Raw genomic sequence first — 26,804 nt, forward strand, 5'->3', positions numbered from 1 at the left:
AAATAAAAGCAGAAATGAAAGCAGACATGAACAAGCACATTAGTGAGGTGAAAAACGACCTTAGTGAAGTGAAGGGCGACATAAGCGAAGTGAAAAATGACGTCACTACGCAAATTGGAAGCGTTTCGGTCCACGTAGATGGAATTGTTACCATCGTGAAAGACGAACTTAAAGCCGATTTTGACAAACTAAACGAGAATTTTGCAACTATAAACGAGACAGTGGCCGAACTAAGACAGGACGTAGACCATTTCGAGGCAAAATTCGAGCTCTCGAACGTCGTCAAGAGGAGACGAGTGAGGTGCTGGATAAACAAGCACATACTCGCGTTACTGCATTGCCAGGCCAGAGAACAGAAACGGATAGTTGCCGAAGAAGTTCGACTGGCCATGGAAGAAGCGGCAACAGAATTAAGGACCCCATATAGTGGCCCTGTGGAATCAACACCTCCAGCCAGACATTCGAACGTCAAGACACCGAAGTTCGATGGAAAGACGTCCTGGGAAATATTTCGACGCCAGTTCGAGGCTACCGTGGTACATAATGGGTGGACGCCAGCAGAGAAGCCTATCCAGCTGCTGACCGTGCGTAAGGGACAGGCGTCGGAGATACTTCATAGCGTTTCAGAAGATGGAACAGGCAAAGAGATAATGGAGGCCTTGGAGAGACGTTACAGTGACCATCAACTTGCGGCAGCATTTAGGACCCAACTGAAAACGAGGGTCCAACAGTCAGGCGAGTCCCTACAAGAATTTGCGATGGCGGTGGAACAACTGGCCCATAAGGCCCTCAGGGGCCTACGTCCTAACTTCGTCGCTGGAGAGATGGCCTACACCTTCGGCAGCGGAGTTCGAGACCCCGAGATCAGGCAACAGCTACTCTTGGCTAAGCATCGCACCATCAATGAAGCTCTGGCTGCGGCCCTCAGGATGGAGGCGGCCAAGTTGGCGGCGAACGTCTCGGCATCGCACCGGATTAGGAGCGTCGCGGCGGCCGACATCGAGGAACGTCAACCAAAATCACCCGAGCGCCGAAGACGAGGAGTGCCCACCTGCTGGTCCTGCAGCGAACCTGGACATTTAAGGAGGAACTGTGACCAATCTGGTCACAGACAGGAAAACTAGAAAGTGCCGATGCGAGGAGGGGCATGTCGGCGCTGACATCACCATCCCCTCGGCTGATCTTGAAGACGGTTAACAGAAGATGCGACGATGGGCTTATTGCTGAAGGATGGATAAGAGGCCGCCCATGCAGAGTACTGGTAGACACTAAGGCGTCGCTCACTATCGCCTGACCGGAAGTCGTGAGTGGCCTACCTGGGAGGATGCCGCAGCGCCAATATGAGCTATGTACTGCTTCCGGCGTGAGCCTGGCCATTCAAAAAGGGGTTTTCCTGGATCTGACTCGGGAAAGAGGAGACTGGAGATGTGGTTGCTCGTCGCCAACATCAAAGAAAACGTCATCCTGGGACTCGACGCCATGCGGATCTTCGATGCGACAGTGGACGTCCGGTGCCATATCCTCCGTTTTGGTCAGGATGAAGTGTTCCTGAGGGACGTCGAAGACCAACTCATGGCCAGCAGACTCACCTTGGAGATCAAGATGACAATCCCAGCAGGCTGCGAGATGGTGGTGATGGCACGACTGGATGGACAGCCTAAGAGAAACCTGCTCCTCGATTTGCAAATAACTCCGATAGATGGAGTTTATGTGGCCAGATCCCTACTCCCGAACCAGAAGGTGGTGCCGGTGAGGGTCCTGAATGTCACCAATAGGGACAAGGAGGTGACTAGTGGAACTGTACTAGGTAGTGTCGAGTCGGTAGTGTCTGTGACGTCTCTGGGAGATAGTGAGCAGCGTCACCGACCATGTCGAGAATTAGACCCATCACTGAAAGTGCTGGCTCGAGAATTGGCGGTGAATTTAAGCAAAGGCAAAAGAAGACAAGTCCACGATCTATTGACAGAGTTTCGGGATGTGTTCAGCCTGTCTGAAAATGACTACGGGAGGATGGAGAAAGTTCAGCACCGCATTGACACCAGAAATGCTCTCCCCATCAGACAACTTCCTCGACTTGTCCCTCTAGCTAAACAGAGGGAGATTGACAACCAACTGGAGGGCATGTAAGCAAGAGGAGTCATCGAGTAATCCGGCAGCCCTTGGTCGTCACCTGTGGTGCTAGTGAGGAAGAAGAATGGGGACCTGCGTTTCTGCGTGGACTACAGAAGATTGAATGACATCACCAAGAAGGACTGCTTTCCCCTTCCACGAATTGACGACACCTTGGACACCCAGGCAGGAGCAGAGTGGTTCTCAACATTGGATCTCAGATACTGGCAGGTGTTGCTACATCCTGAGGACAAGGAGAAAACAGAATTTTCTACAGGCCAGGGACTATGGCAGTTCACCGTTATGCCGTTCGGCCTCTACAACGCCCCACCTACATTCCAGAGACTAATGGAGTCCGTAATGAAAGGCCTGACATACGACACCTGTTTGCTGTACCTTGATGACGTCATCGTGGTCGGCGAGACCTTCAGCGAACAACTGTCGACCTGAAGAAAGTGTTCGAGAGACTGCAACAAGTCAGGCAGACACTGTCCGAAAGTAGAAAAGCGAGATAGCGGCCACGCAGTCCGAGCAATCGCCGCCCAGCAGAGCCCAGGATGGGATAACGCCACCATAAGGAGGGAGCAGTTTGAGGTCCCAAACACTGTACAGCTACAGCGTGATGTGGAGTCCAGTCAGAGACCAGTGCGGGCCGATATCGCCAACCGTAGCACCACTTACAAGAGCTACTGAAGCCAGTGGGATTCCTTCACTGTCAAGGACGGTATCCTGAAGAGGATTTAGGAGTCGGCCGATGGAAGAACCCGCATAGAACTTGTCCTGCCCAGGAGCAAGGTGAAGAAAGTGCTGGAGGAGACTCATGCTGGCGTGACTGGGGGCCACCTGGGAGCCAACAAGACGCTGGACAAGATAAGGCAACGGTTCTACTGACTGCATAAGAGAACTGACACGGAACAATGGTGCCGAAGGTGCAACACATGTGCAGCCAGTCGCGGACCAAGGATACGCAGTAGAGGATCCGTGCAGCAGTACAAAGTGGGAGCTTCTTTTGAGAGAATCGCTGTCGACGTTGCTGGACCATTCCCGGCCACGGATCGAGGGAACCGCTACCTGCTAGTAGCCATGGATTATTTCACAAAATGGCCAGAGATATACGCGATTCCCAACCAAGGAGCTTCGACGGTGGCAGACGCACTGCTTGACAACTTCATCTGCCGATCCGGTGTGCACCAGGAACTGCATAGTAATCAGGGGCGCAACTTCGAGTCCAACCTGATGAGAGAATTGTTCGAGCAGCTGGGGGTGCATAAAACCAGGACCACTCCCCTCCACCCACAGTCCGACGGCATGGCGGAATGCTACATCAAAACCGTGGAAGAGCACCTGCGGAAGGTGATGTCCAACCATCAGTGAGACTGGGATGCCAGAGTTCCACTGTTCCTCTTGGACTACGAGCTTCAGTCCACGACACAACAGGGAAGACACTGGCAAACATGGTCTTCGGGAGAGAGCTTCACCTGCCCTGTGATCTGCTGTTTGGCATGCCACTCAGCGCCGACCAGCCAGCGACTGACTACGTTGCAGAACTGACCGAGAACTTGTAATCCATCAACTGGCTAGAGAGCACCTCAAGATGGCCAGCGACAGGATGAAAGTGCGCTACAACAGATTAGCCAACTCTGCAGGATTCTAGGAGGGCGACCTGGTGTGGTTGTATTGACCTACCAGGACCAAAGGAAAATCACCGAAGCTGCAGCGTGCCTGGGATGGACCATACCGCATGGTAACCCGGATCAACAACGTGGTGTACCGCATCCAGCGACAACCCCGAGGGAAGATGATGATGGTGCATCTGGACCGACTAGCACCCTAGGAAGGGTCTGCCCAGGACGGACAGTCCTAAGGAGGGAGCAATGTGACAGCCACGTCGGGAGTAGAACGCGCGTCCGGCAGAAGGTAGGGGAACGTGGAAAGACTGGCGGCAGAGAAGGGAAAGCTAGCTTCGGTGGGCACTGGGCGCGGCATACAGAGGAGAGGAGGAGACGACGGGACGCTGGTCCGCGGCAGAGAAGGGGAAGAAAAGCAACTGCCACTGAGTGGAGAAATCTGGAGAAGTCTCCAGAAGCGACATCCTCTCGGCATCCGTAGAAATTTTGGGAACAGTACAATCCAGAATGTGTGACCTAATAAATAGAAGGGCAAGTGAGCGGCACAGCCAGTCAGTTTGTGAAGCAGCCGTGAGTGAGCAAGGAAGCCAGCCTTTGAGGCTGGAGTTCGACGTGAGGAGGACCGCAACTGTGGCAGCGACCAGGCGAGTGCGGCTTTTCCGGAAGTCTTGGGTTTGGCGTGCAGCGAACTTTACCTGAAAGTCTTGAGTTCGAGGTTCAGTGGACTGTCTCTGGAAGTCTTGGGTTCGATATACTGTAAACTTGAGTGAATGAGCTAGAGGAAGTAGCAAACGAACTGTGAACTGACAGTTTTTTTTATAAATAGTGCTTTGTGAACATTAGTTGAGATTAGGAGTACAAAGTTGTTCTCAATAATCCACGTGATTTGTCATTGTTGTCTGTGGAGAGCAATAACGAATACTGTGTTGCTGTGTGGAGTGAAATACCCATTGTTGACGGGAGTGTTTAAATTCAGAAATAGAAAGCCATTATTGTTGTGAATAAAAGTAACATTATTGTTTTGAATTAAAAGTCAGATTATGTAACTGATCTTGACTATTTGTAATTTTCTACTATATTTTATGTGATATCTAAGGTATCTTCTTTTGTGTTGTTTTGTAATGTAGCACATAATTTTGTATTTCATGTATATTATTGACACCTGGTTGAGTGGAAGAGAAGGCCTTATGACCTTAACTCTACCAGGCAAACCACTCTGCTTACCAAGAATCTCTGAGAATTTTCAAGAGTCAAATTACTGGTCTGAGTTACGTAAGACAATGGGAAATCAATGTTTTACTTCTGTTGTAATTATTGGGTTGGTGCATAAGTTCGTAGCATTTTTGTTTCGTGTGTTGGCATTCCGGTTGCTATAGGTTTAATTATCGATTGTCATTTTTTTATTGGAAGTTCAATTGTTGTGTTTGAGTTTACATATTGAAGTTTTCATTTTTGCAGATAGTGATTGGAGCCGTGGATGCTAGAAAATTGAGTGTCAAGTGGAGAAAGTGGAACATTTCCAACATACTCTTCTTTTTGAGTTCAGTAGAGGGGTGAAAGCAGCGGAGGCGGCCAGAAACATTTGCGCCATGTATAGAGACAATGTTATTGGAGAGAGCATGGCAAGAAAATGGTTTTCTCGTTTTAAGGAGGGTCGTTTTGACATTAGTGACATTCCATGTTTAGTAAGACCTTCGGGGTTTCATTAATCCACAATGACCCACATCAGTGTACCCGAGAACTGGCAAATGTGATGAACTGTGACCATTTCACCATCGTGAAACATTTGCCATCAATGGGCAAAGTTAAATAATTAGGTGTATGGGTACAGCATGCTCTAAGCCAAAACCACAAAAATCAGTGGGTGGCCGCATGTGCATCTTTGCTTGCTCGTCATCCATTGGCTCATGAACAACATCAAACATTCCTATCCAACATCGTTACTGGTGACGAGAAATGATTGTTTATGCTAACATAAGGAAAAGAAAGGAATGGTTGAGACCAAACAAAAAAGCAACTGCCTGTACAAAGGCCAGTGCACATCCACAGAAGATAATGTTATGCCTCTGGTGGAGCTGGGAGGGTGTGCTGTACTACGAATTGCTTCCCTGAGGTGTAACCATCACTCCCGAAATTTATTGCCACCAACTGAGGCGTCTTGCACACGCAATCCAAGAAAAACGACCAACAAGACTACGTGAAGTGATGCTACTCCACAATAACATCTGCCTGAACTCTGCTAACCGGACATAAAACACTATCCAGAAGTTGGGTTGAGAAGTCATTCCGCACTCACCTTTTTCACCTGATCTTAGGCCCTCAGATTTTCACCTTTTCTGCTCTCTATCAAACAACCTTCAAGGAACTTCCTTGCTGGATGAAAATGCACTCCGAACATGACTTGACTTCTTTAACTCAAAACCACTCGATTTCTACAGGCATGGAATCGAAAAACTACTCCAGCATTGGCAGACTGTTGTAAATAATGGAGAAGAATATATTGTTGATGATTAACTTCTCTCTTATGTGTATCTGATGTGTTTAATAATCTTATGAAAAATCACTACAGAATTATGCACCAACCTAATACCAAGGATCGTATTTTGTCTTAGGAAGCTACAGAAGGTTTTAAGTGAATGATGTCCGTGTTGCTAGTAAGCAAACTACTTGACTGACAGCCCACACCACTCTTGTTTAGTCAAGTTGGGCAGAACAAAACATGGACCACTTTAACATTATATTAATATATAATTTAAATCATTTGTACACTAGAATACACTATTTTTACTATTTACACTATAATAAAGAATGTAGGTGTACAGTGATCGAACATTATTTACAATATTAAACTTGTGTACAGTGTTGTGTATTGTAATGCAAGATATTTTATTTCATAACACTACAGCTTTTTTTTTTTTTTTTGTAAATTGTGTACATTAGAGTAAATGTTTGATCATGTAAGCCTTTATTCTTTAGTGTAATAGTGAAAATAGTGTATTTTAGTGGGCACAGTGTAAAGGGCTGTCATACATTGTGGCGTTTTATCTATCCCACTATGCCTTTCCTTTTCTTTCTTCTTTATTTCCTTACTTTTCTCTTTCCTTTCATTCCTATTCCTATTTTTTATACATATTTTATTTTACTGTAGTGGTTTTGCGTATTTTATTTTCTTTTCTCCCCTCACGTGCATCTTGTATATTCCATGCAATAATAATCTTGTTTACGCTAGAGCACGTTGTCATGTTCCGGGTATTTGGTATTTCGCCATTAAGAGGCATATATATTTTATGTATGCAGGGCTCGAGATTAATTGCATTCTTTAGTTGTTATTGGGTTTGAGACTTAGCATGGTGATTGGCCTGTTTAAACCTTAACATTTTGTTCTTGTTTTTCTCTGCCTGGGTCTTTGAGCATCAGTGAGTAGGCTTGGAGACACCACGTGAGACAGATGGATATAGTATTGCGCACCGAGATTGTCTGGTGTAAGCCTGCAGCAGGGCTCTGGATATTGGTTATGGAGTTAACCCTGAATCTTTGCGATGTCCATTTGTGCAGGCAAGATGGCGCTTAAGGAGGGAAGCGCAGTGGATTGCAGCATTAAATTTAGAGTGTTATTTGATAATCAGTGTGGTAAATGTAACAAAGTTGTTAGAAATGTAATATTGTGCGAAGAATGTATAATTTCAGTAAATGTAGTATAAACAAGGACAGTGTTCCATGTAATAAGTGGCTGTGTAGTTCATGTTTGTTGGAAGTTAATGGTCACTCAAATTCAAACAGCCAACTTGATTCCAGCTTCGAAACGGTTGGGTATTGCTCCAACACAGACCCTTATCAATCACTTCAGGACGAAATTACTTCCCTGAAGGAAATAATTTCAATGCTGCGTAAAGATATTGAAGAAAAGAACAGTTGCAGTAGAGTATCATCAAACTGGAACACTGTGAATAGCCAACGGAATCGGAATGTAACCAGAACAAGTACAATTAAAATGAACCGTTAATAAATGTATCAAATAGGTTTGAAGTCTTAGGCAGTGAAATTCAAGATCAGTCAGAATGCAGTGCTAGTAACTCATTAAACTTAAAGTGCAAGAAAGAAGGCAGATCAAATCTCTATAGCGATAGTCATGGACATAAACTCCCAGCTATTATCTGTGAGAACACGGCTCATTTGAAGGTGTATGGTGAAATCAAACCTGGTGCAAGATCAGCAGATGTGACGACAAACTATGTTAAAGACTGTTCAGATTTTGGTAAAAGTGACTTTGCTGTTGTAATAGCCAGGGCTATTGACGTATACAGAAATGAGTCAAATGATTGTATAAGGAATCTTAGAAAAACTCTCGGCCTTCTAACTCGAACAAACGTCATTGTTCCGACAATACCTCACAGACACGATCTTATGCCCGAGTCAGTTGTAAAGAAAGAAATACAATGTACAAACTCGCGCATAAAGAAAATGCGTGGTCATTTAAAAAATGTTAATGTTTTAGACTTAAGTGAAATCAGTAAGGAAGAACACACTACACACAGTCTACATCTGAATAAATTCGGTAAGAGTAATCTAGTTTCTAAAATAAGTACAATAATAAGAAGTAGAAAATCAACAATCGAAAATAAACTACTAGTACTGAAGTGGTAGGGAAACTAATCAAATGTACTGTACTCAATAATATGCAGCTAATTACTTTATATCATCCACTCAACACTGATCTACAATCTTCTGACCTAAAAATATTTTCATTAAATGTCCAGTGCTTGTCCAACAAACCTAATGAAATAGAAATCTTACTTAACGAAGGAAGATACACAGTTTTTACTGTTTCTGAACACAGATATACAAAAAATACGCATGTGTTTGTCATTATTAACGGTTACCAACGTGGCAGTATGTTTTGCAGAACTAACTATATTCATGGAGGGGTTGCCATTTATCTCCAAAATCATATTAATTTTCGTCCATTAAACATTGAAAAATTTAGTCTAGAAAAACATTTTGAAACAGTAGCAGTGATTCTTGACAACCACAAATCAATTATTGTCTCAGTGTATCGTTCACCCAATGGCAATGTAAAATTATTTTTAGAATTAATTGATAAACTTCTAATATTCTTAAATTCTTATAAACTTCCAATTATATCTCTGTTGATAATAATATTGACATAAATATCAACAATGATATCAACTCTCAGTTTTTAAACATATTACGCTCTGCAAATTGCTATTGTGCAAACAATATTCCTACTAAGGGAAATTCTTGCTTAGACAAGACGGTGACAAATGTAATAAGAGAGGATTTAAAAGTAACTGTTCTTCAGGTACCATTGTCAGATCATGATGGTTTATCTATAAAATATTTCAACAAATATGAATCACTTTGTACTGGCCCCTGTAAAATAATAAATGTACGCAGTTTTAATGATATAAACTTAGGCAATTTTGTAAAGTATTTACGAAATATAGACTGGAGCAATATTATAGAACACAAAACAGGTAATTTTGTTATGTTTATGGCTAATTTTCATAATGCTGTAAATATTCATTTTCCATTACAACCACTAAGGCTAAAGAACCACAATTCTCGCCCCAAATTTCATTCTAAATTAAGTTGGTACCGGTACACATATGATCTAAACTTAATTAAAAAAGATGTTATGTACAAATACAATTATATGAAGTAGGCATTACATTATAATATTAATGCCGACACAGCGAGAGAAATGTATATTATTGCTAGAAAGAATTGTGAAACATCATTAAAAAAAAGCAAAATTAAATTTTAATGTTTCATATATTAATAAGTCTGCAAATAAGTGTAAAGCGGCATGGTACCATATATAATAAACTCAGCTAGAAATTCTACTCCTGTAAATCATGAACAATATTTAACACCAGATGATTACAATCAATATTTCGTAAACTCTGTAAAACAAATTAGTGACAACAATGGTCATTGTAACCATACTGCAATTAATTTGTTAAACAACGTTAAATTAACATCCAGTATTTTTAAACAGAAACCTGTAACAAACGAAGATGTATTTAAAATAGTTTCCAGTTTGAAGAGTCCAAAATCCAAGGATACATATGATATTAGTGGTGATCTTATTAGACGAGTTATCCCATATATCAGTGGTTCCCAAACTTTTTCAGCCACGGAGCCCTTTTTGAAGCAGAAGTTTCTCATGGAGTACCAAGAAATGTTTACTTTTTAGTTTTATCTGTCTACATTCTATGAAGCATATTTCACACGATACATAAACGGAAGTATGAAGTATACATATATATATATATATATATATATATATATATATATATATATAACTTTATAAAGGAAACAATAGTAAAAAAGTACTGGATATAATTTATTTAAATCTACAAAATGATATTGATATGTAGTTAAGATATTTAAAAAATGTTACAATGTTACATGTACACCCAAAGTTAATGTGAAGAATGTGCCTGTTTCTTGCGACAGAGTTTGCCAATGTCCGGTGTCATAGAAGTCAGTTGAAGACGTATATCGTCTTCTGTGTCCAAACAAGTTCGATATTTTGTTTTTGTAGCTGTGTAGGTCGAAAAGGTCGTTTCACTGAGGTACATAGTACTAAAAATCAGTGAGAGAAATTTAGCTTTTGAACTTAATATCAAAAGATCCTCCCCTAACTTAGCCCAAAATTTGGGAAATGGTTTGCTTTTAAATTATGCCTGACAGTGGCTGTTCGAAACCATGTCTATAAGGACCTCATATCTGAAGCAGTGAGGGCTGCTGGTTTGACATCACTGGAAATGGATCTATAATCCACTCATATTTCTTTAGAATCGATTACTGAGTGTCCCTTGGAAAGTATGAATTCATATTTTGAAGCAAATTGTCAAGGTGTCCTTTCATTATTGCTATGAATGAGACATTCATTGTTATATTATTTTCTTCTATAAAGTTTGAAGTCAATGAGAAACGTAAGATCCTTATTGTCGATGCTTTCTATGTAGAACGCTATCTTTTTCTTCATTGCGACAATTTCATCAGCATCGAATATAGTCTTCCGTTTACCTTGTAAGTATGTGCTGAATTCATTTTTGAAAATGTCTGCCAAGTAACATAATTTGTACAACCATTCCTGATCATTCAAATAATCTGCTAGCAAACTGTTCTGGTAATTCAAAAGTGAAGAAACTTCCATTTGAAGTTCATGTAATCGGGACAACGCTTTACTGTGCGACAACCATAGCACTTCTTTGTGTAATATTACTAACAATGACTTGTGTATACTACCCATATACTGTGTATACTACACAGGATTTTAAGTAGTCTACACTGCGAAGGTCGTGCCTTAACAAAGATGATAATTTTGACGGCATTGTCTAGTACCTGCTTTAATAACGCTGGCATTTTTTCGTTGCGAGGGCGTGTTGGTGTAGTACACACTGACTACTTGTTCAGTTTTTAAAACTTTCTTGATCCTTGTAACAGCGCCAGCAACAGGATCTACCATGTGCCATCTGTGCACACGTCAATGCAATTGTCCCACAGTATCGAGTTTTGAATGAAGAAGAAAAAATTTCAGTACCGCTTGTAGAAGATGGCAATGGCTGCAGAACAAAATATTTCATGAAAGAACCTGAAAATTCATACCGCACAAATATCATTAACATAGTTAATCCTGCAAAGGCAGTGGATTTGTCAAGTTGAAACGAAAATCATGATATTTTTACGTCTTTTCATATATTCTGGATTCCATTTTGCACAGTGTTATGTGATAAGGGCACACTGGAAATCAACTTTGCAGTTTTCTTGTCCACCATGCACTTCACTACCTTCACTAATAGTGATTTCATAAGAGTTTCAACAAGGGTGAGGCTTACCAGCAAGAGCCTGGTCATGACTAACCAAGTACGACGTTTTCTGTGCATTCTCGTTGTTTGTTTTTACACGAAGCAAAATTTTGTCTGAACTGCATGGAGTTCGTCACTTTTTCTTTCGAAGTAGTCTGCAATTTTATTTGTGAATTTTTTAATTGAGAAATGCCGTCTATGTTTGGCAGGGAACATAGAACTATTGGGAAAAACTTTGTTACATATCACACACTGTGGACGTTCATCAGCAAACTCAGTGAATCCCATGTCCAAATATAAATCACAATATTTTCGTTTGTTACTTTGATTACCTATACACTAGGCATTGTAGACTCAGAGACAGGATCATGTTCAACATATTCGCACTATCTTCTTTGAAAGTAAGGTTATAGGTGTTATCTCCCTTTGACTGAGCACTGGTTGATGGCTAATGACTCTTAGGTCTTAGGGAGTCCGTCTTAAGCCACAGTTCCTGTTCAACGAAAGTTTAGTTAACACATCTGCTATCAAATTAACATACAGTATATAGATTGTAGATTCCACGTACCACGAATAACAAAGTAATGCTGCCCGCCGAGTATATAAAAAATAAAATAAATTTCGAGAATCATTGAGTACTTGGCAAGCAAGAAAGATCGAGATAGTTCCAGTGACGAGTAGATTTAATATTAATGCTGCCATGTAGCAAGAAGAATGCAAACTACTTTCTCAGAAAGTATTTTTCGCTTGATGAAAGTAGTTTCCGTTTTCCCCGCTAGAGACTAGATGGAATTAGCAATTTTTGCCAGCTTCATAATTTCCGTGGACAGAGCCCCTGAGAATCATTCGCGGAGCCCTAAGGGATCCGCAGAGCACAGTTTGGGAACCGCTGCCATATATAATTGAACATTTAACAAAATATATCAATCACTGTTTAAATAATAGTGTATTGCCCCAATCTCTGAAGATTTTCAAGACAGTTTCTATTTATAAAAAAGGAGACCTGTCTAGACCTGAAAATTATAGACTCATCTCTATTGTTCCTACATTCTCTAAAATATTAGAAGCAGTAATGAAAACTCAATTAACACATCACTTTGAAACAAATAACTTATTTACTAAGGAACAATTCCGATTTAGAAAAGACTAATCTCAACTGTCCTCTCTGGAGTCGATAATTGTGATAGCTCATTTGCTATTTTATGCCATGTGTCTAAAGCATTTGATTGTGTATGACATGAAACATTAATTTTAAAGTTCTATTATTAAGGTGTTAGAAAAAAATAATTATATTTGTTTAGATCTTATTTATCAAACCCTACACAACATGTATGTCTAAATGGCGTTTATTCCAATTTAGTCAATGTTGAATGTGGAGTTTCTCAAGGTACCATTTTGGGATCACTCTTATTTCTTAATTATGATGAATGACCTTCCAGAAAATGTTATTTGTGAATCTGTATTATTTGCAGATGACACAACTCTTTATTCATCACATACTGATATAAAAACTTTAAATTCAATAATGGAAAAATCATATAATACTGCATTAAATTGGTTTCAGGTGAATGGTTTCAGTCTAAATTTAAATAAAACTCAAAATATATTTAATTAAAAATACATTGAAATCAGGTAATCAGTCATAAGTAAAAATGTTAGGACTTGTATTGGATTCTAAACTAGCACGGGATGAACATATTAATTTGTTAAGTATTAGGCTATCAAGAGTAATTTACTTATAAAGACATTTGAAACCTTTAATACCAAAATTCTACCTCATAAATTCTTATTACTCCTTTTCAATAGTATATTATCATATGGTATTTGTATTTTAATTCATATTTTATATTTGGGGAAATAGCAGTAGCATATCCAAGATTCTCATTCTAAAAAAAACATTTTAATAGGGCCTGCATATGACACTCACTGTAAACCAGGGGCGTATTTTGCGGGCTACCGGCGGTAGCCCAAGGAAATTACAAAAGAAAAAGTTTATAATATAACATAATGTAATAATTTTGTATTATTAGTTTTACCATAGTAATTAAAATTAAAGTAATTGTGAGATATATTTTGTGTAATAATAGGGTCAGCGGTAGCCCAAACCCTTTAACCAGTATACGCCACTGCTGTAAACCACTATTTAAACAAGAAAAAATTTTAACTGTCATAAATTTATATATATTCCAATGTTTAATGAAAATTAAGAAAAACCTTAATACTTATCACCCTAAAACAGAAGTTCACCACTATAATACAAAGTACAATTATTATCTTTCATAACCTAGAGTTAGAGTAAGTAAATAAAAAAAAAATAGTTCAATTCTGTTACTATAACACTGTTTAATAAGTTACCACAAAAGGCACATTATGCAAGTAATATACACCACAGTCTAATAGATACAGTCACGCAACTCATACCTATAAAATATGCCAACATTTGACAGCTGGCGCGACAGTAGCCCTCTAGCGGCAGGCAAGTTAAAAGTGTGCACACGACATATGACAACACATCAGAAAACGGGTTTTGCGTAATTTATTTTATATTTATATGCCATACAATAAGTGTATATGGTTCTTATTAATTCTACTTTAGAATCCTGGAAGAATTTCACATGCAGTTAATCTACAGGTTTCAGAAGCTGGGAATAAACGTAATTCTTTCTGCTCCTTACAACTGAATCATGGCTCTGATCACGTATCATGGTTTGAAATAATATAATTGTTCGTGCGTGATCGGTTAATTCAATTCATTCCTAAATATATTTATGAATCATTGGAACTTTGTATTTCCTGTGAGAAGAGTAAAAATTAGTAGCTTCAAAATTGTAGGGTACATCGCGTGGTGAACTCCGCTCCCCATTTCCTGAGAAATTAACGATTTTGCATACCGCAAATTGGGGCAAACTCGGCCGCTGAGGTAAACTTGAAAATAAAGAAAAAGGGAGGATTTAAACATTAATATGGAGTTCATTATTTTTCCATTTCTTAAGAACTGGTATTTCCTTTATTATTTTGAGTCACAAATAGTGCTGATGTTATGGTTTAAATTTTTATGGCAAGTTTACCGCATTTTACATTACATTTCCAGTTTTCACACATAATGCCTAATTTTAACTTATCCTACCTATATAATACGTAATTTACATGCCCTTACTGTTAATATGACGTAGGTGAGAACAAATAAATGAACACACAATTTTGTTGAAAAAATTGTAACTTCAATTAACTCAGAAAATGTAGGCCTAATTTTGTTTTCAGAGCAGAAGTGGTGTAAGTCAAAAATGGGTAATGAGGGGTTAAAGTAAATATTCTGTAAACTACAGCGCAAAGTGGCAGTTAATATTGAATGTATTTAAACTATTAATAGTCAGTGAATAGCATGAAGGATATATTAATTGCTACTTTGCGCTGTATTTTACAGAATGTTTACTTTAAACCTCATTACCTGATTTTGACTTACACCACTTCTGCACTGAACGGCTCAAATAATCACTGGAAATGTAAAATCAATACCAATAACAGTCATGCAAATTATTACAGAAAGGATTGCTATTTATATTAAATTTAAAAAAAGCTCTTTTATTTCTTGAGAACTTAATACGTCTGCCACATGAATCTACACCAACACATCAGAAATTTATCGGCACAGTCTGGATTTATTCAAGAAGTGAATATTTTGCAAAAGGATTACTATACTCCATGAATTATTGCAAAATTAACACCATGATACCTACTTGAATGCTATATAACATTCAACTTTTGAAAAATATAAATAAAAAAACACGAATACAAAAATTATGGAATTACTTGCATTAAAAACTGTAGATATATTATCCAAAATCGGAATGGTTACACATTTACACATATGATCTCTGCAAAAATATAATATACTGTAACAGGTATTTACTTTGTTTTTATTTAAACTCTCCTTCCTGACATACAAATAGTAACTGATAAGTAATAAATGTTTTATAGAACACAATACGTAAGCTACCTACAACGTGGATTATTGGTTATGACTGAGTTATGATTTTCTCTTGGTCTTTAGAGAATCTGAAGAACGACAAATTCGGAGATTTAAACTTGTTGGTACTGCTATTTTCGTCATTGCACACATTGCCTTTATTCCGACGCATGATTAAAACGTTATTATAACATCTCGCATCCCTTTAAAGCACGTGCTGGCTGTATCAACCCTATGGCCAGTGCCTTGCCTGCCGCTTGGACGCTAGTGTCGCGAATGTAGGCAAAAAAGTGTTGAAGTTGCGAGACTGTATGTATTAGACTGTGATATACACTTTAAATCTATTCTGTATAACTGAGTAGCCAGTTTGCAAAACCAGCTATTTGCAAGTTAGATGAATTTTGGCAAATGAGGAAAATTGTGTAAAAACTTATCCACAGATGCTAGAGGCATGATTTCTAGTTTAAATAATGGGGAAAAAATATTTAGTGTGTCTTCCTACAGCTCAGAAATATATGATTAATAGGTAATTAGTTATATTGTATATTAATTTGCAAATAGCAGGTTTTGCAGCCGTACAGAGCAGTTAGCAGGATTTGCAACTCTATAGGTAGCCATATTAACGATACATTAGTTTGCAAAACCTGTTATTTGATCAATGTTAACAGCTTATCTGACAGCACTAACTTCGAAACAAACTAACGGTAGAAGAGAACATTCTTATTTTCGTTACATACCTAAATATTATTAAACACACAAATATTGTACCATAAAAAAGTAAAAAAGGAGAATAGAATACTAATGTTATAGTTTGAAGGTTTCCTTATGTACTACTGTTTGTGAAAAGTGCAACACACAGAAAGAATGGCCCGAACGACCCCAAACTCGGGAGATGTGCAAAACAGAGTACCAAATGCAGTGTGTTCGTACGAGTCTCGTTTCAACTTGTCCTACAGTGATGGTCACATACGTGTTAAGCTCTACCGTGGTGAACGCAGTCTGAGAGCCTGCATTGTTGAGCGGCATTGCGGACAAGTTCCTAGTGTGATGCAATATGCGATCTCGCTTCCTACGTACTCAGGACAATCTGAACTTCAACCGCTACATTAAAGAGGTCTTAGAGTCCGAGGTACTGCCCCTCCCTCAGGCAACTCCACATGCCATATTTCAGCAGGACAGTGTCCGGTCACATGTGGTGAGGATTGTGCAAGCCTTCTTCGAAGAACGACGGATATCACTGCTTTCCTGGCCTGCACGTTCGCCAGACATATCGCCCATCAAACATGTCTGGGATATGGTTGGTCGGCAACTGGTTCGTCATGGTCCTCCAGCACACACTCTTGACGCTTTGTGGACTCGCATACAAACTGCGTGGAGGGAGATTCCCCAGGAACATATCCAGGAACTCTTTCATTCCATGCCACGATGCTTAGAGGCTCTGATTGCAGCGCATGGAGGCTTCACTCCATACTGAAATCTCACGGTCACAGATCAGGTACAGTTCTGTAATTCTAATCCTTTGTGTATTGTCATGTATCTAAACTGTGATATCAATTTCATTTCAGTTACATGTATCCTTCTTGGTGTTGCAATTTCTACAAACATCAATGTAATATAACACTTTACAAAATGTTCGGTTCTTCATCATCCATGAGTTCGAAGTCCACTACATCCGTATGTTCATCCTCATCTTCACTCAGGTCTGCAACAGCAAGGTCTTGCTGCTGGTTGAACATTTCGGTGTAGAAGGTCAGGTTTGCATTCCGAAACCAGTCCTACACGAAATGCAATTCTAGAAGTCTTTCAATGTCCCTGACGTTTGCTTCTTTAAGGATGACACCCATTGGAATGTAATCCTTTTGGAAATGTTTACCTTTATTGTTTAAACTTTTGGATTCGCCTTTTCACTGGTACCATTCTCTTCATCATCTATATCTTATCCCTCAACACTAACAGAGTTATTGAAACAGGATACACCATATCCATCCTCACTCATTTCGGCAAAAGTCGAAAAAACTGTAAGATAATCACAGTAACCACTTCAAGACTTCAACACACTTAACATAAAAGTTTAGAAGTCCTCGATAAAGCGCGGGCAGAAACTCTCAGCAATTGTCTTAAATGCATCAGTAAAATAAATTTAACTATACGAGCAAAAAGTAGCTTTATTATCAGCGTCTAATAATATCTTATTCGTTATTTTAGTATGCTCAATGTAATCCTTATGGAGATCGAAATAGCAGCTTTTGCATCCGTAACTCTCAATATGGCCATGTTGTCTCAGTGACATTTAGCAGGTATTGCATCCTTACGCTCTCCACACTTAGCAGCTTTTGCAACCGTATGCAATTTTATTTACTAGATTTAAAGGGTTTAGAGTTGGATTTGTAACCGAATATATGGCTTATTACGTAGCTAATGACGAACTGAAACCATGGTTACCACTATCTCATTTTTCATTTTTTTGACAGTTAGCTGGTTTTGCATCTGGGCTACTCAACTGGTTAATCAACCATTCATTCTATTTGGGACTTCAAGGTTGGCAACTCTGCCTCATATGTTAGCGTCTGTGTCATGGAAGTATGCTGTTGCAGCAAGAGACCGACAAACAATAAAACACATTAAATCTACAGTCCACGTGTGTTTTAACCGTTGCTTACGTGATTACACAAGCTGGCGCATAGCACGATCGAGAGTAGGTCTCTGTGAGTCATTACAATTTTTGCCGCTAGGTTCGCCTCTCTGCCCTATGAAATGATGAATAGTACCATTACAAAGCATTGTGCAGCGTGAAAATAGTTCGATTAATTGTGCATTACTCATTGAGTACGAATATTACAAATATGCCAAGCATATTACAGTGTTATTTGAAGTTTGTTCAGCTAAGTTATATTCGAAAATTGTCTGTGTTTTGTGTTTTGCTATGTGAAGAACTCTGTACCAACAGGTCGTATCTTTATAGGTTAAGGTAAATGTCAAAGTTCTCTCATATAACAAGCAATGCTATGTTAAAAGTGGCGAATTGCATTTTCCGACTCTCGAATGATGTGACCCGAAATGTAAAATAATTTCATGCATTGTTTCACTTACCAAGCATTACTGATACAGGCCTGATGAAAATGTGAACGACGTGATGTAAACATTAAAGATAATGTTGTTACTGTTTTCCCTTTCTCTTTTAGAAAATACCGACAAAAGTAATGCATTATATTCATGCTGTACTTATTAGGTAATTAATGTGTATTTGTCTGTATTTTAGACCTGTGTATTGTTACGTAATTATCAGTGAATTAGGTTAGAGAACTTAACAAGGTTAGTATGAGATTAGGTAATGCACCTCAAACTGGTAACTAATGGCTGCTGCGAAATAGGCTGAGGTGGTTATCGTGTGAATCAAATTATATCTAGAATATCTAGTTTTATTATATACGGATACGTAAAGTTCTTTTTTATTTTATTTTAGCATGTGTTTGTAATTTTGTGAGGTTATGTCTAGCCTAATTTCTTTTTATTCTTGTATCATTACCAATACATTAATTTATTTTATATTCATTTCAGGTGTTACGGAGGTGTTACATCTATGGTGGCAACTCTACTTATGTTAGGATATGAAGTAACAGTATATATTCAACTTCATCATTTGCTAAAAATTAAAGAAAACTGTATGTCTTCCACTCATTCCATCGTCATTTCTTCTTATGTATGTGAACCACGTTCATTCTAAAAGTGCTACATTAAATGAACACTATAGACAACGTGATGGAACAATTTACAAGTTACTGTTAAAGTGCTCAACATTTTCAAGTGGTGCTATACCCATTGTTTCAAAATGTACATACATATTTTTAATTTCTATAAGAGGTGTCATAAATTATTTCAGCATATTTGTAAATTCTTCAAAATTAATTTTTCTAATTAATACCATAAAGTAATGAAATAATATAGCCTAGGCCTATATGTGATTTTATACTACCGGTATTGATGTTGATCTTGGTAAATTAATCCAATTTCACAGTGTTGTCTTTTGTATTGTGGTTCATAACGATTATAACAGTATGTACGTGGAAATGTTTTTAAAATAATAAATTCTAGCTCATGATTTTAAGTGGTCGTTTCAATGGGAGGTTATATTGGAAAGATGATCACAAATGGATAATTTACTGCAAGATACAAGAACTGAATATAAGCGAGTGTTCCGTTGAAAGTGAAAGTGAAAATTTCGTTTTACAAGAGCTAAGTAGGCGTAATATTTATTTTAGAAATTATTTGAAAGCTACAGAATATCAAGAATAGACCTGTAACCATAGAAATCAACTGCGAATGGTGAGTGGTCAGGTTTCATTAATAATTGAAAGGAAGTAAAAATTATTTTCTTCTTATCATCCTGTTTTCAATGTTTAAATTTAAGCACCTTTCTCTTCCTTGTTATTTCGTGAGAGATTACTTCATACTATCACATAAGCTAAATTTTTTCTGTACAGATAATAAAAATTACATACATAAGTAGGCTACTTGAATACTGACGATACAAACTTCATATACATACCTCATCAGGTATATTCAAGAAGACATCTAATGTACTGTAACCAGCACATGATTAAAATACTGATCAGATGTCCAACAGTTTCTTATTGCACTCTTCACTTCAAAAGTTTGGCACATAGTTAATGAAAATCTTGATCAGGAAATCATTCATAAAAAAAGTTAAATGTACACGTTTAAAACTTTCCTATAACATAGGGCATCCTCATTGTTACTTTTAAATTTTAGGAATGTACGCTTATAACTGTATTACAATCTGAAATAATCATAATATTTATAACACGAGGGTCCTTGTAGATAGTCAGTTCCAGTGTTCTATATGTAATTAAGAAATGACCCAGTTTATTGCACTTTGAGCACTTTTCCATTTAGGGGCTTCTGATTAAGTTTCCTAATCACTTCGTATTTACTGGAAATATATTTGGCAATATTGTCCAGTAGTGGTTTCACAAGTTTTCCCAAAATAAAGAGGGACATTTCCTCATCTTTACATGTGTCGCACTTCAGTTCTTGCGAAAATCTTGGCTTCAGAAAAGAATACTACAGCGTTTACTATTACTATGCTCAATAGATTAATCAGTAGGCCTATAGAAATGTTTTCACCACTGCAAGAAAAAATCGCGTAATAATCATACTTCTCAATTATTGTGACGTTCGTATTTTTTTTTAAAGAGAGGGAAAAGTTACGCTTTCATGCAAATGCTTAATTATGAATTCAAGGAAATTAAAGATAATGCAGTACCTTAATTAGTTGCAATATCTTATTTAATAACAATACTAAGAATATTAGGTGAAAAGGGTAGGCTATAGTGCGTATATGTAAGATGTCAAGTTAATTCATTTCCGGAAATGTTTGGTGTATGAACTGAAGTACAGAGCAGACAGTCCCTCAGTTTATATGTAATATGTTTTAATATCAAGAATGACAGCCTTTTATTGTAATACAATTGAGGAGTAGAAGTTTGCAAATTACGTCTATTGTCCATAAAATATTGTACGAAGCATTTAATAAGCAATGGTGAGTCCTTTAAATGTCCCAAATGTCAATGTCTTTTAAGTGTTCTGCTATGAATATATAGGGCAGAACAGCGCTCCGAGCGGCGGAATTGGCATTACGAGGGAAGCACTTCAGACTCGTTTTTCATGCTCTATGCGCCAGCTTGTGTAATCTCGTAAGCAACGGTTTTAACCATCAATCGAGCTATCAAGGCTCGAACATTGGTCCTCGCGACCCAGATAAGTATTAGTGACATTGGAAACAAAGGTAACAGTGCAAAAAAACAGTGAAATATAAAAGTGCAGTTTAGCGAAATCAAAATGGCTAAGGATGAATTGTGAAATGTACAAGAAAAGGGAAGTTCTGTGAGAGCCATCTAGCGGTTTTCTAGTGAACTTCTAGCACTAGTGATCGGTAAGGTAGGAGGCTACCGAAGTTACAATCCAGTATTTCCATCTAGCGGAATTTCTGTCAACTTCAAGGTAGGAGGCTGCAATCCAGTAATCTAGTACTGTACTTTCATCTAGCAGATGTTCAACTAACCTCAAGGTCTTGTCGTCGGTGAAGGAAACAGCTGAGAATCCAGTATTTCTATCAATTAGCTTTGCAGTGAAATTCAAACAATTGTTATCAACAAGGTAGGAAAATAAATTACAACATGAGTGATTCAAAGGTACTTATACATAAAAGAGGCTTAGCCAAGGCCAATTTAACCAGACTTGAAACATTTCTTGGAAGGGTTGATGAAGTAACAGAACCGAGTTTGATCAAGGTAAAATATGAAAGACTAGACAGCATACTATTGAAATATGAAGAATGTCAAGGTCAATTAGAAATGGTAGGTGACGAAGAACATTCAGAGGACAGGCTAGAATTTGAAGAGCAGTATGATAGGGTAAAGGCAAGGTTTTTAACAATAATGGACAGCAGAAATAATGTTGCACAGGAGAGTAAACAGCCCACAGTTGAAGGGAAAATAAAGTTGCCAATCATCAGTCTGCCTAGTTTCAATGGAGACTATAGCACTTGGCTCAACTTTAGGGATATGTTTAGCAGTCTAATAGTAAAAAAATAGTGATGTAGCAGAAGCTCAAAAAATGCATTATTTATTATCTGCACTAAAGGGTGAACCACATAAACTAATAGAAAATCTGACAATATGTGATGCAAATTTTGAAATTGCTTGGGACATGGTTTATCAGAGATATAATAATGAAAAACTTATTGCATCGAAACATGCAATGGCAATCTTGTCACTGCCAACAGTAAGCAAGGAGTCACATGGAGATTTACGGTCATTAGTGAGTCAAGTAAAGGGCAATATGAATGCGTTAGAAGCATTATCTTTAGAGGTTCCATTACATGAAATACTATTGTTACAATTGATACTGGAAAAAATAGACACTCAGAGTAGGAAGTCGAATGGGAATTAATCTGCATGGATCAAAACATGTCAACACTCAAGGAGTTATTGGATTTTCTTGAACATAAATCTCAGACATTAGAAACCATAATCGGTATTCCTCTATCTGAATACAGAGTAAAGTTTGATAGAGGAAAGCAAGTGAGTAAAGCATTGATAATGACGCAACCCAGGTGTTATTATTGCAACCAGTCACTTTGCAGTACAATTGCCAAGCTTTCTCAAGTAACAGTACCTATGCAGGAGAGAAAGAACTGCGTCCTTAAGCACAGACTCTGTTGGAACTGTTTGCAAAGCCAACATTTGATGAAAGATTGTCGAGCCGGGACCTGCAAGCAGTGTGGAGCGAAGCACCATGCACTCCTACATCCAAATTAGACAGCAGAGATACAACAAAAGGGTTCCATGACTACACAACAAGCATGTCACAGCATCAAGAATGAAGTAAAGTCACATGTATTGTTGTCGACAGTCATTGTAATGGTAAACAATGCGCAAGGAGACTTACAACAACATCAACAGATGGAAGGTTCACAGCTGATACAAAGTTCTCAGTGCTTTCTAAGATCACAGGGAATATGCCTTCAGTCTATGTAAAATACAAGAAAGAAAACATCTCATATGAAATGGAACTAGCGGATCCTACTTTTAACAAACGAGGGAAGATTGATCTACTGATAGGAACTGAAATATTCTTCCAAATATTGCGACCATAAGCAAGGGTGGACGTAAACAACTCGCTACCAATGCACAGCACAAAATTAGGGTTATTTCGACCATCACAGTAACATCACTTCTTACTTACAACAAGGACAACTTAGAATAACAACTACAGCATTTCTGGGAATTAGAAGATATTCCAGAAAGAACAACAACAACAGAAGAAGAAGAATGTGAAAAACATTTTGTAGCAACATCAACAAGAGATGAAACTGGAAGATTTGTGGTATGACTTCCTCGATGTCCAAATCATCAGCAGTTAGGAGAATCTTTTCAAGAGGCATATAACATATTGCAACAGATGGAGCTACATTTCCAAAGGCAACTGTTACTTCAAGAAGAATACTCTAAGTTCATGACAGACTATGAGCAATTAGGACACATGAGAAAAATAGATATAAAGAAAGAGGAAGAAAACAAGGAAAGTTGTTACCGGTACCTTCCACATTATGCAGTTTTTAAGAACTCGGGAGAAGAGCAAAAAATTAGAATGTTGTTTGATGCATCAAGTAAGAAAACAAAGGGCACATCATCAGCACCATTTCAAGCCACACGATGCTTACAAATGCTGGTTGAAGAAGTATCACGAAGATACCCATTAGTTTCAAGAGCTCTGCAGAGAGATTTCTACATGGATGATCATCTTAGTGATTGCAGCGACCTGCAAACAGCTGAACTACAAACTCTACTAGGCAGTGTAAAGGACATCACAGAGCAAGAGGATATTACACTCAGATTCTCTTCACTACACAGACTACAATGGGTACTCTCGTACTGTCTCAGATTTGTTCACAATTGTAGAAGAGGAGCAAAGAAGAGAACTGGTATATTGACAAAGGAAGAATTGTGGTACACACTGATGGCATGTATCAAACAAGCACAGCTTCAAGAATACTCGACGGAAATCAAGGATTTAAATACTCTCTACAGTGTCCATGAAGAGTAAACTGAAGGATCTTAACCTATTCCTGGATTCTGAAAATATTCTCAGGGTGGGTGGAAGACTGAACAGTTCTTCTAGGTGTTATGAACATAAGCATCAAATTATCCTTCCACCGAAGCAAAATATAACAAGACTACTACATGTGGGTTCACAACTTTTAACAGCATCTCTAAGGCAAAGACTGTAAACATTCGACGTGTGTTAAGACCCATTATTCATAAATGCCTACCATGCTTCAAACTAAAGGCCAGCATATCCAAACAACTTATGGGACAGCTACCTTTTGCACAAGTGACAGCTTCTCGACCATTCATAAATTCTGGAGTGGATTATGCTGGGCCTTATTTTATAAAATATGGTTCAACAAGAAGCAAGGTCAAAGTTAAATGCTATATATGCCTCAGTACCAAGGCAATTCATTTGGATCTCGTCAGAGACTCGACGTCAGAAGCATTTATCACCGCCTTACGACGATTCACAGCTAGATGAGGGAAATGTGAAAATACGACATACAGTATACAGTCGTATATACAGTGACAATGGTACAAATTTCGTAGGAGCGAAGAACGAACTATGAGAGTTGCATCAATTATTGAAGTCAAGAGAAGGGACCAAGGAGTTGGAAGAATTTGCTGCTAAGGAAGAATTCAATTGGCACTTCATTCCACCCAACTCTTCAAATTTCGGGGCACTCTGGGAGGCCAGAGTCAAATCCATGAAACACCACCTAAGATGTGTCATTGGAGCCAACTACTTGACATACGACGAGCTGCATATCTTAATATGTCAAGTTGAAGCAGTTCTCAATTCCAGACCCATCACGTCCATATCAAATAATCCTGATGATCCCTCTTATCTTAGTCCAGGTAATTTTCTTATAGGTGCTTCTTTAATGTCCTATCCTGAATCAGACTTATCCTCATCACCAATTAATTACCTGTCTCGTTGGGAACACATCCAGAAGATGCATCAAGACTTCTCGAGGAGATGATCATGCTTGCAGCAGCGATCCAAGTAGTGTATGAAGGAAGGCAACATCCAGCCAGGTGCAGTAGTGCTGCTGAAGGAAGACAACCTGCCACCTATGCAGTGGAAGCTAGCTGTGATTCAAGAAGTGATTCCAGGAAAGTATGGACTAATTAGAGTAGTAGTCATTCGAACTAAAGATGGAAAATTCAAACGACCTATCAGTAAATTATGTTTGTTGCCAAATGTTAATTCATGTTAGTTTTCCAATATTTTCAAAGGCTGTCAGTACTTTCAGTATAATTTGTGTTCTATTTGTGTTAAATGGGACTTCAAGATTGACAACTCTACCTCATATGTTAGCATCTGTAAGTGTCATGTAAGTATGCTGTTGCAGCAAGAGGCCGACAAACAATAAAACACATTAAATCTACAGTCCACGTGTGTTTTAACCATGAATTGAGCTACCAAGTCCCCAGCACATTCAATAGTATTATTGAATTTCTTGACTCCACTGTAAATGTATTCTAAATTTCTAAGCTCCATTGCTCTGTATTATTACGATTATTATTAGTATTGGTTATTGTTATTATTATTACCAGTATTGTCAAATATTATTTTATATCTCTTGTAATTTTGTATATTTTATGCCTATTGCAACAAACTGCTGCTCATGACATTAATAAATGATTGACTGATTGATTGTAAACTCCACACCAGGGAATAATACATGTACTTGTATGTGTGTATTGTGTTTCTTTTGTGAGTTGTTACAATGGACATAAATTTTAGTAAGACGAGTGTTGGAACACGGTGTATTCAATGACTAAGGACGAAGCAGTCCATCGCTAATCTGTATGTCATATTATTGTCTGAGCTATTGATTTCATTTTTCTTCTTATCTTATCTTCTAGGCTTTGTATATTATCTGGTACATTTCTTCTTATGTGTCCCCATACAGCTAACCACTGCAAATCCAATTACAGTAAAACCTCAATAAGATGCACCCGTTTATTATGCTGTCTCATGTAATACACTTTTTTTGTCTGGTCCCTGTACATTTCATATATAATACCTTTATAAAATACCCCGTCTATTGTGCTCTAGTCCTGCATAATACGCTATTTTTGTGGAATATTTTCGATGTATTTTACAGCAATGAAACATTTTGGTCACTGAACTCACTAGTGGATGCCATTAACCTGAAAAGTGTTCGACCCTTTACCTGCGCATTTAAACCTGTGCAATACCCATCCTCTTGTTACGCTCTCTTATTCGATTCTTTACTTGTGCGCTTAAAGCCTACATACAGTTACAATACCTCACCCTCTTGCTAACCCTCTCTCTCAAACAACATTCCTCACTCGACCGTAATAAAATTCTGGAAATTGTTGCTGGTCAGTTTGTTGTCCTTAGTATATTGAAGTGTCTATGAGTGTGATTACAATGAGTGTTAAACGAAAAGCGCCTTCTGTGCTGGAAAAATTGGAAATCTTACGAAAGTATGATGAAAACAGTACTCTTAATCAGAAACAACTCTCTGATTCATTAGGATCGCATCATAGACATTAAGGACGAAGATAAAAAATCGCGACTCAATCACTGCAGCTGCGACGTCAGGAGGATGTAAGTACAGGAAAGTGAAGTGTGGTAAACATGAGGACTTGGAGA

At 38.3% G+C, this 26,804-nt stretch overlaps 1 protein-coding gene across 12 annotated transcripts in view; it reads right to left on the minus strand.

Moving 5' to 3' along the window:
* The window catches only part of Pi3K68D (phosphatidylinositol-4-phosphate 3-kinase catalytic subunit Pi3K68D), a 987,208-nt gene that overhangs the window by 194,636 nt on the left and 765,768 nt on the right, over positions 1–26,804 (minus strand). Inside the window, exon 25 of one of the 12 annotated variants that reach the window (XM_069831126.1) lies at positions 12,026–12,068. The exons of the other annotated variants lie outside the window; for them this stretch is intronic. Within the exon in view, the coding sequence (XP_069687227.1) occupies positions 12,041–12,068 (28 nt within the window). The 3' untranslated portion in view covers positions 12,026–12,040. Of the gene's footprint in view, positions 1–12,025; positions 12,069–26,804 lie in introns of those variants that run through there. 12 annotated transcript variants of the gene reach the window in all.

This window comes from Periplaneta americana, chromosome 7 (assembly GCF_040183065.1).
Source record: "Periplaneta americana isolate PAMFEO1 chromosome 7, P.americana_PAMFEO1_priV1, whole genome shotgun sequence".
Lineage (NCBI taxonomy): Eukaryota > Metazoa > Arthropoda > Insecta > Blattodea > Blattidae > Periplaneta > Periplaneta americana.